At 40.4% G+C, this 10827-nt stretch overlaps 1 protein-coding gene across 1 annotated transcript; it reads right to left on the bottom strand.

Annotated features, from left to right (window-relative positions):
- Positions 1-75: 75 nt before the first annotated feature.
- Positions 76-10781, bottom strand: sack1ha (scaffolding CK1 anchoring protein Ha). Its single transcript, XM_042501688.2, has 6 exons — positions 10501-10781; positions 8433-8881; positions 8151-8315; positions 6746-6870; positions 2277-6570; positions 76-2179 (listed from the first exon to the last, which is right to left on the bottom strand). The coding sequence occupies exons 2-6, from the start codon at positions 8874-8876 to the stop codon at positions 2168-2170; spliced, it is 5040 nt and encodes a 1679-aa protein (XP_042357622.2). The 5' UTR covers positions 8877-8881; positions 10501-10781; the 3' UTR covers positions 76-2167.
- Between the last annotated feature and the right edge of the window lie 46 nt (positions 10782-10827).

Raw genomic sequence — 10827 nt, 5'->3', positions numbered from 1 at the left:
TTAACATAATAAACATGCGTATAAATCACTAAATTTTGTCTAATCAACTGAAAATATCAGGCACAAAGACGTCAGAATAACATAAGAATTTTTATTTACAAATGGAAAGTTTTCATAAATCCATTATGAAAAGAGTAACTTTCAGAGCACAATTCTACATACTGTTGTGTAATTATTATTATTTTTTGCAGTTTTGTAGTTTCTTGTTTCGGTGTACAGGTGTGACAAGTTTTAATTGAACAAACCACATTTTTAAAGACAGTTCAAGGGTCAGTTCAGAAAATTACAAACATAACCTCAAAATTAGTCACTTTCCCCGGGTGGAACGTCACTATACAGGTAGCTCCAGCTTCCTATGACCCAAAAATTTAACACTGAAAAAGCAACAAATCTTTCTTTACATTTGTTTGTTTCCCAAATCAAAGTAAACATAATTTGGATGATTCAGGTAACTGGAGTGAACTGACCCTTTAAGGCATGCAGCTTGGAAAACTGAACCGCAAAGACTCCTACTGGATAATGTTTGATAGACAAAAGAAATAAACAAACAAACAAACAAACAAAAAAAAAACCCACTGCATACAGTGTGCAATGATCTGCGCATTCATACTGAAAATACACTATGTTTACTGTGAGCTGCAATTCTGTTTCAATTTCAGGTTTGTTCATAATTTTTCAATTCCATGTTTGATTCAGATAACAAAGATTTAAAGCTACATTTATTTACACCAGAACAACAAAAGCACTGCATGGATATAAATAAATATATCCACTTGTTTCAAAGACACATTTGATTATCAACATCTTTGATTAACATGATTGTGAAAAACTAAAATATGAGCTACAGTATATTACAGTTGTACAAACTCCGACTACTTTAGACTATCTTCTACGTCACATTTTGTCTTAAAACCAGATACAATTAATCATGGCTGTCAAAATGGCAAGAACAGACTGCATCACAGAGACAACCTGCACAAACATTGCACTTTACCCATGCAGTCAGTAAAAACGTATTTGATCACACACGTAGTCTCAGTCCATCTGCCTTTCACACTGGTAGCAACTTGGTGATTCACCCACAGGAAGAAGTCCTTTCTTGTATGTGAGTACATGTAATTAAGATATTTATTCATATTAATAATAGTTTTAGACTTAAAAATTTAGTGCCACCACTTCTTCTTCACATAATATGCCTTGTATGTGGATAAGTAGAGAAAAAAAATAATTTCTATTAAACAGGGTATAAAAATTTGGGCTTCATTGGGGTATGCTCCCCTAAAGAATTTTTCCCCCATTTACAGCAGCTACATGTACCACTTTTCAAGCCATTTAATATGACAGCATGTCTGAAAATCTGTACATAATTTGAGAAAAACATGATACTTGCCAAGGAAATGAATCACCCTGTAGAGCCTGCATCCTAATTTTTATCCAATTGTAACAATTAGATACAAAATTGTAATCTAACTTTGTATCTAATTGTTCTACAACTTATTCTGAAACCATAACATGAAACAACAAATAATGACGAGGACTACTTTTCACTCCTGTCACCTAAAAAGATTTTTAAAAAATTCTCAAATCTTATTATTTTCAAGTTGCATAACATAGCCAAGGCAGAATTTAGGGGTAAACACTTTGAATCCATGCCATAATAATCTGAGTTGCTCTAACTGCAAATCAATGATCCCTAACAATGCCAAATCACTAGATTTATTTAAGGAACAGCATAGTAGGATAAACAACATGGGCTTATAATATTATGTGACTGACACAAAGGCTAAGGTATTTTAAGAGCCTAAAAGATTCTGTGCTTTTAAAAAAACATTTAGAGCCAAAGCTCAAAGGCCACCCCACCCGCTCTGCCCCTGAAATAAATATCTTTGAATCTTTGGTGAGAATATGTCCTGGTCATCCTTTCAGCTTTTTTTTTTTTGTTTGTGTCTTTTTGCCTTTATTGGATAATACAGACAAGGAAAGACAGTTAGAGAGTTGGGGTGGATGACAGTAGAGGGCTACAATCTGCTGCCATAAGGAGTCAGACTTAGATTACGCATGCTCTGCCAGGTGAGCTACAGCGCGCTAGCTTCTTACTTGCCTTTTCTTCTTCCTACACACACAAAACAATGTGCCGTTTCTCCTTTCAACTTGCTTTGGATCCCATTTAAGGTGCCATCTGTGAAAGTAATGGAGACACAATATGAGTTACAACGCAGGCAACACAAAGTGCATTTGAATAGCTTATAGTAACAATGGTGTAAATGTGTTCTCACCTCAAATCGGCTGTAAACTTTCCTCTCCTTCCTCATGCTCTGAATCTTCTCCAGCAGCTTCTCACGTTCTTGAGCTGGCTTCTGCTGCCCTCTGGTAAGAGCTGTGATCCCTCTTTCTTTCTCCCTTTTGGCATTTTTGTCAGCTTTGTCCTCTTTTTCGTCATCTGTGACAGGAGACTCTTTGGCAGCATCGTTCCTGCTTTGGTTATTAGCGGAGATTTGCTCTAGGAGCAGCTTGGTATCATCTCTGAGGTTGCTGCTTGAGAGCACGTTGGCTGTTGATGATTGGTAGCGAGACTGGCTTGATTTTTGCTGCTTGGACTGTGGTGACAGAGGAATGACTTCATCTGATGTGATTTCTGGCGATTCGGTACAGTTATTTTCCTTTACTTGGTCATTTGTTTTCTCATTGCAGACTGATTCCTTTGTAGCAGCTTTATTAACCTCATTTGTCGCCTTGGTATCAGTTTCATTCTCACTGGGATCAGGCATTTTAGACTCTTTGTTTACTTCATTCTGACTGTCCATGTTACTGTTTTCAGCAGGTACAAGGGGCTCTGAAGGTTGGGTTTCAGGAGTCACAGATTCAGGTGTTGTGCTTGGTGGATCAGGCTCTGTTGGCACTTTTGAGGTAGGCACAGTTGGGTTGGATGTTTCTGTTGATGAGTCGGTTACAGTCTGCTTAGGTAAAGCATCTGGAGGACTGTGTGATGCAGACAATGTTTTTTCAGCTTCAGGGGACAAAACAGGTCCAACTGACTTAGTTGGAGGAGAGGAACATGATGCAGTTTCAGCAGGTGCAGGTGGCTCTGAAGTACAGGTTTCAGAAATCACAGATTCAGATGTTTTGCATGGCAGATCAGGTTCTGTTGAGACTTTTGGGGTTAACTCCGTTGGGTGAGATGTTTCTGTTTCGTTTGAGTCTGCTGCAATATGCTTTTGAGGAGACTTGGTATCTGGAGGACTGCACAATGCAGACAATGTTTGTTCAGCCTCTGGGGACAAAACCGATCCAAGTGATTTAGTTAGAGGAGAAGAGCATGATACTGTTTCAGCAGGAGAGGGAGTGACAGATTCTTTCAGGTTAAGTTCAGAGGGAGGGGTCACTTGTATTGACTGGGAAGCATTAGGAGTTAAGTCCGGATGAATTGGAGAGCTTGTTTCTGCTGGAATGTCTGCTTCAGAGGGGGTTGGAGTAACAGTCTCATTTTGATCAGATTTGGATTTAATCTCTAGATCAGATACATTAGGTAAACCTGATTCAGGTGATGAAGTGCTAAGACTCGGCGAGGTGCTATCAGCTTGAGCTTTGACATCCTTTGATGATCCAGAAACCTCAGAATCCTCTCCAACAGCCTTTGAGTTGTTTTCTGATCCAGGTACATCTTTTTCTGAAGGTGTAGGAGCACAAGATTCCTCAGACATCGTCTTTGTAGTGAACTCTAATGAGGATGTGTTTGGCTCTGAACCAGCAGCACATGCATCAGAAGAATGATCAGATTCCACATGTGCAGCGTCGTCTACTGAAAGGGTCTTGGATGATGTCAGTTGGGAGGATTCTGGTGTTGAGGAGCTGACAGATTCCTGTCCATTTGGGGACATTTTGCTTGAAGTTAAGGCTGAGCTCGAGTTTGCTTGGGTATCATGAGAGGATGTGGTCTCTGCTGGAGTGGGTGCAGGACCTGGACAGATCTGTGGACCAGATTCTGGCAGAGTGTGATCAGAGGAAGGGCTTTGGTCTGATGGGTTAGAAGAACTTAATTCTGATCCAGTGTGTTGTTCGGATAGCAGTGGAGGAGATGAGATGCTAGTTTCTAACTGAACTGATTCAGGATTCTGGGTGTTAGAATCCAATGCAGCAGATTTAGCAGATGGTGGTAACTCCACTGAACTGGGGGTGAGTGAACTAGACTCCTCTGAGGTAGAATTAAGGCATGGGCTTTCACCTCCATCATTACCTTGTGCAAGAGAAGGAACACTAGCAGGAGTAGCATTTGTTGGTGTACCAGGAGTAGCACCTGTTGGTGTAGGTGGCTGACTGAGGCTCCTCGGTTTTACAGCAGGATTCGACAGCTTTGGCTCTTCCGATGGGCTGCTCTTATGTGCTTCATTTTCTGCAGAAACAGGCAAAGTTGTTGCTGATTGGCTGGTATTCAACTCGATCTTCTTTGAACTGACTGAAACTCTGGTTTGTTCTTGTTTACAGCTTTTGGGTTCAGTCTTAACCTGACTATCATGCTTATCAGATTTATCATTCAGATCTGAAGACAGACTGACTGACTTGCATGCTTCTGTGGATACTGTTTTCTCTGCATCCTCTGCAGCAGCCTTTTTCCCTAATGAACCCTCAGGTGTTGAAGTATCAGCCCTCTTTTCTGAGATTTCTTTTGGTTCCTTCTTTTTAACAGTAGTATCTTTTTCTAGCTCAGTTGTTGGTTTCATCTGAGCCTTATCTTTGCCCTTTTCAGCTTCTGCAGCCTTGCGTTTTGCTGCCAGTTCTTTGAAAAACATGAGCCTCTTATCAGGATCATTCATATCTACATAGGCTGGAGTGGTGAGCAAAGACTTGGATGGCTGGATTGGTTGATCGGTTTTAACCAGCTCAGCTTCAAAAGCCTTCAATCGGGGCACTGATGAAGAAGAATTTCCTTGCTCGACATTTGGTGGTTTTGATGATTCTTGTACCTCTGAGAGATTCTTTGAATTTTCGTCCTTTGGTGAATCTTTATCATCTGGTTTACTGTTTCCATCATCTGGTTTGGATGGGTCTGAGGAAGCGTTATCAAAGGTGGCTGACTTTATATAACGGCTCCATTCAAAGGGTTCTCTCGGAGTTGACCTCCTTTGTCCCAAAACCGGAGAAACAAACGGTAGTTTTGTCTGCTCTGCCTCATTTTTGTCACTTTCCTCATCCAGTTGGCCTGAAGCCATTTTGGCATCTTGTGCGGTATTCTGCTGCTCCATAGAGCTGAATATGAGAGAGGATCTTAACCTAGAGCTCCTCGGTACTGCTGCATTGTATTTACGACGGAACGACTCTTCCCTTCGAAGACCAACAATTTTTGTTTCCTTTTGCTCTGCCTCCTCTATCTTCTCCACTTCAGGTGTGGATGATGAATCTGAAGGCGTTGGTGTTATTTTGGTCTCTGCTGCTGCTGCAGTTGGTTCATCATGCAATTTCTTGGGCTGTTCTCGTGCAGTGATTTTGGCATAACTTGGCATCTGACTTGCCCTGGGTACTGCAGGAACCTTAAACTCTCTGACATTGGGGATTTTAGTGGCTGGTAAGTCTATCCCTGGTGTTTGCTGTGTGATGTTGGAGGGCTCTTCAAAAGGTTCTGGTGCATTAATCGGTGCCGATGGCAGGCCTTCGTCCCCTGGATTATCATATGCACTGAGGTATGAGCTAATCCTCCAGTTTCTTAGGCCCCGTTTCACCATGGGATCTTTGCGGTCTGTGTTTGGCTCTGGAATTAACTGCTTTTGATCAGTTGGATTGCCCAAACTCAATCTTCTAGTGTGAGGTGAACCAAATGGTAAATCTGCTGCGGGTGGCAATTTCTCTGAGCTCTGGTCAAACTCTCCAACTCTGGTGGATGATAAATAGTTTAGCACAGGGTCAAAGTTATCAGGCGGTTCCATCTCTTGTGGGAAACCAGGGTCAGAGTACTGATCTGATGGATGAAAGTCTTGGTTCCAGAACTTGTCATAGGCACTGTAATCTGCTTCTTTTCCTGGTCCGGGTCCTGGATAGGGCAGCTGTCCCCTGTGGAAATGCCTTCCCTGGTTCTCAGGCTCTGGCATTCCCTGTTGTTGCAAGAATGGGTAAGAAAATCTACCATGAGTGCCTTCAGCATAACTGTGACGTTTGAAGGCAAGATTTTCCATCATGGGCATCCTGGAGGGGCCCTGATCAAAAGAAGGATCCATGCGAGATTGCTGAGATGTATGTTTGCCGTACATATCAGCAGGACCGTGCAAGGATTCCTGCTTTTTAAGAGGCATCATTCTCCAATCCATATCCGTGCGTTCATTGTAGGAATGTCTTGGCCAATCATCTGGATGAGCAGTGTCCAGTGACTGAAATTTCTTTGGGTCCCTATACATTGTTCTTTCACTTGGATATTGCCTCTTTTGAACAAGGCTAAACTCTTCCATTGGAGCGACAGTTTCAATCACCAGCGGTTGAGACTGAGCAAACAGAATCCGAAACTCCTCATCGAAAGTCGATACAAGCTGTCCAAGGAAAAGGTGTGCCATACAGCGGTGGAGCTTCTCAAAAGACCACATGAAGCTGGACAAAGTGATGACAGTAAGTAGGAATTAGTAGACGCACTTAATTTGTGGCATATTTTTGATGAAAAAAAAACCTCAATATATTAAAAAAATCACTTATATTTATCACTTAAATCTTTGCGTGGTTGAATTGTAGAATTATGAAGTTCTGTGGAAACTTTAATTTTTTTCACCTGTAGTTTCCACTCAGCACAGCCCTGCAGTCTGTCAACAAGAAGCGATCCATCATCTGACCTTTGAAGGATTTCCCCGAGCGGCATTGATACGTGATGCCAGACACTGTTCTCACACGTAAAAGCTGCAAGACACACATCAAATTATCAAAACAATTTATATACGGTGGTGTTTATGTTTTAATTGCACTCCAAGCTAGGTGGCAGCATTGCTTTCAAAACCACTTCCAAAGCAGAGGTAGAATATATCTGCATTCCCTTTTACAGTAATATGCAGTTACTATTATTTTCACATGTGGGAAAAGGGTCTATGTTTACTAAATTTCATCTGAAGAGGGACATGAAAATAAAAATGTTAGGGAAAAAAATGTTATAAAGGAAATTAGAGCATAATGCTACAAGCAAAACGAACATGTAACATACAGCTTCACAGAGCAACACAAGAAAAAAAAACCCACAGGGAGCCTAGGCCTAAAAATTGTACTCATTATATCTAACATATATTATTTATATTGCTTATTGCACAATCATACTAACAGTATAGTTTGCATTTATATTAATAGTTTTCTCAAGTCAGCTGGAAGTGCATGCCAGCCACGTGATGTTTGGAAAAAAAGGTTGATAAGTTTTCTGTGTTTGTACAATGCAGTCACCTCTAGCAACAGCGTTTGTGTACCTACTGTACTTCTGCTTTTCTTCACGAGTTCTGCTAATATAGTCGGAGAAAGGCCGTTTAAGGATAAGCCGAGCAAGTCTTCTATATTTTTGCCAACTAATCCCATGACTCGATATTTTATGACTTTCCAACTCTGTCTAGTAAATGTAATGTAATATAATTCAATCAGGAGTAAACAGTTCATTTATTGTGACTGTTTTTAGCTGCAGACTAATACACATTTGGTGCTCCAGTGTGTATTTAAAGCACTACAGCTGTGACTCAAGTAAACTGCAGGATTCATCGGAATTACTGAAAAGGAGAACATGACATCCACTGTGGAATTTTTCCTCAATAATATTTTGTTTATAGTTTTTTTTAGCTCCATTGTGACAAAGACTAGCTCTTTAAAACTTTAGATACACACACAGTACTTATTTCAGTATCTGTATTAAAGTATACTTTCCATGTATTATGATATATTGTTATGTTGTACATTCTATTTATATGTCTTATCTATAGAGTATGCTAAGGTTTATTTTCTATTGACATATATTTCTCTCTTCTAGTGTGATATGTGTATTTTTTGTGTTTTTACTGCTCTCGCGTCTAAATAACCTGCTACTGTAATGCAACTATTTCCCAATTTGGGATCAATAAAGCAGGTCTGTCTAGCTTAATGTTCGAACCTTCTTCCCAAAATTGAGCAACCTTTTCTGTGCTTTTTAAGGTCTATGTGGGCCTACTCACTTGAATGTTGTGTAGATTGACTCTGCAGTTGGACACCATGTTGACAAAGTGATGTGCATTTTGCTCGTCTAGAAGGATGTAGACGGCAACATTCCTCATGGCAGCATCGAGAATATCCGCAAACATGTCAACATCGGTAAACATATCCATCACTATAGCAACAACCTAAGGAGACAAAAGCCACAAACAAGACCAAGTTGAAAATTATTTACTCAGGTGAATGATACTTTACCGGAAAGTTTCGCATGAAGACTCCTTCCATGAAAAATGTAAAAGATTTACCTGCCGAGCATTCTTGATAAGTCGTCTGGCCTGCTCCTTGATACTCGGCATGTCGGGCTCAGGTGGGTTGACCAGAGTGGTGACCTCTGTGGGTCCAATGAAGTGATGCAGCTGAGGCCAGCCGAGGTCCAACCCTGGGGCGTCCAGGTCGGAGTGAATTGGCCAGTAAGTGTCTGAGGAGCCATCTCCCCCGATCTCCAGAAAATGTTGTTCAGGGAAGCTGCTCTGCTGAGGGACCTGAACAGAGCTCTGAATATACTGAATCTCAGGTGTGGACAGGAAGTCCACCACATCTGCTTTTTGGAGAAATTGATAGTATCCCTCCAAGTCCTCCTCGATCAGTGCGTCAACAGCCAAGCGGTACTCTTCCCGATAGTGAGGGGGGAGGTAGTTGGGGTCCAGGGGGTTATCCCCAGCAGAGGAACACTGAGAGCGACGTGCCATACTGTCTACAGAGAGGAAAAAGAGTCATGTGAGGAACTTATTCACTGTGTGAAGTATGAATCACTTCCACATTGTACTTTTGTTTCAGTTTCACACGATATCACAAAATTACAGACAGATAGCTCTGAATATTTACTTAATTAGAGCTGAAATAATTGATCGAAAAATGATCTGCAACAATTTTGACATCATGATCATGATTAGTTAACTGTTGAGAATACTTTCTCAAGCAAAAATACGTAAATTTGTCTGGTTCCATGTGATTTTTTTTAGGTTATCATGTCTTTTATGCTCTGGGACCTTGTCCACATTTTTCAACATTTTTGGACCACACGATCAGTTAATAGAGAAAATAATCATTTCATATCATGTATTGTCTCTCTAGGGAAATATTCTTGAGATGATCACATTTTATTGTCATGTTACATTTTACATTCAGCTGTCTATATGAATGTTTACTGTAGTTTTGTTTTTCAGTTTACTCAATACTGTACTTTAGTACGAGTATTTTCATTTTATGCTATTTTACAGTTCTACTCCACTACATTTTGGAGACAAACATTTTGTACTCCAGTACATTTATCTGATAACTTCTGTTACAGCTTTGCAGATTTAGATTAATATAAACTATAAATCTACTAATAAATTGTAATATTTGATTACAGTTACCCAGCAGTAGCCTATAATAGCTGCAAAATGAAAGAGATGAACAATTTAATGCAACAAAAATAATTTGTGCATTATTCTGAAATGGGTAATTCTGCCTAATGCGTACTTTTACCTTTGGTTCTCTAAGTTGTACTTTTACATAAGCGAGATTTAGAATGCATGACTTTTACTTATAACAGAATACTATGCACATCAGTAGCCTATTGTTACTTTTATTTTGGTAAAATATGATAACTTTTTCCACTACTGCAGGCTTTAAGTGTCAGATGTAGAACTGTGGTTCGTTGGATGGAGCATCATTTTGTCTTTTTCATATGTGCTTTTGCACCCATTTCCCCTATGGTTATGTTTATTAAAATCAGAATAAAAAAAAATCTTACCGACATCATGAAGCTTATTCTCACTATTACACTCAAACAGCAAACTTTATCACAACGACCTCATTCATTGTGCTCAGATCTGAAGCTTCCACACAAGACATGCAGCCCTTACCACAGGGATACAATATATTATATGTGATAATACTATACCAGAGACAGCACAATGAATGAGGGAAGGAGGAATCTAAACCACAGGATAGATGGGTTATGGGTGTGGCTCCTCCCTCTGGCCAAAAGCCCAAGTCTCCATTTGCAAATTCGTGTAACGTTAAAGCCACATATATGAGAAGTGGCGAGGGGAAACATCACAGCACAAACAAAAGAACACACAAAAAAAGCCTGACAACACAAAGTTAAGAGAGGAATTTACATGTTAACCAAATGTTGGAGACTTCAAGAGTTGAAAAACCACTTGAGACTTTATCTACAAATGTTTCCCCCAATGAAACCAACGTGACATGTCAGAAAACGTCAAAAAGGCAGGTAGCGTAAACAACGTAGCGTAAGTCAATAAGCGCGAGCTACATCCGTAATTATCCATATGACAGCGTATATGTAGTCCTCGGTGAACTTACCCCAGTTATTTAGTCGTCAAACTTCCATGTTGAACTTCAAGCCCCTCATGTTGCCTTCTTTACCATGTTTTCCTTCACAACTGCGCCGTGCTCGTCGTCCAGGTGGGACTCGTCGAAAGTTTTCTGTTACATGGTTTTTTTTTCCCCCGTCACCCAGCTAAACCAGTTTATTGTCATGCTTGAGGCATGTTGGCGAGAATGTTTGAGACAGAGAGCACACAGAAAGACAGACAGAGAGACAAGGAGGCAGAGAGAGGTTTACTGTCGACCAGTTTTCGCCCCGCCTCGACTTTCAGCTCCTCAGTGAGTTCACTTGTGCTGCTCTCG

Source organism: Plectropomus leopardus, chromosome 13 (assembly GCF_026936395.1).
Source record: "Plectropomus leopardus strain MGB_pleo_1.0 chromosome 13, ASM2693639v1, whole genome shotgun sequence".
Taxonomy (NCBI): Eukaryota; Metazoa; Chordata; class Actinopteri; order Perciformes; family Serranidae; genus Plectropomus; species Plectropomus leopardus.
Note: the sequence above shows the minus strand (reverse complement) of the source record. Positions and strands in the feature narration are given on the sequence as shown.

What these genes read in the sequence shown, in the direction of transcription:
- sack1ha (XM_042501688.2), bottom strand. Translation starts at nt 8,876, where the DNA reads ATGGCACGTCGCTCTCAGTGTTCCTCTGCTGGGGATAACCCCCTGGAC. An exon ending in TCAATCTACACAACATTCAA is followed by an intron (nt 6,871 to 8,150) that starts GTGAGTAGGCCC and finishes TGTGTCTTGCAG; the next exon opens with CTTTTACGTGTGAGAACAGT. An exon ending in GTGCTGAGTGGAAACTACAG is followed by an intron (nt 6,571 to 6,745) that starts GTGAAAAAAATT and finishes CACTTTGTCCAG; the next exon opens with CTTCATGTGGTCTTTTGAGA.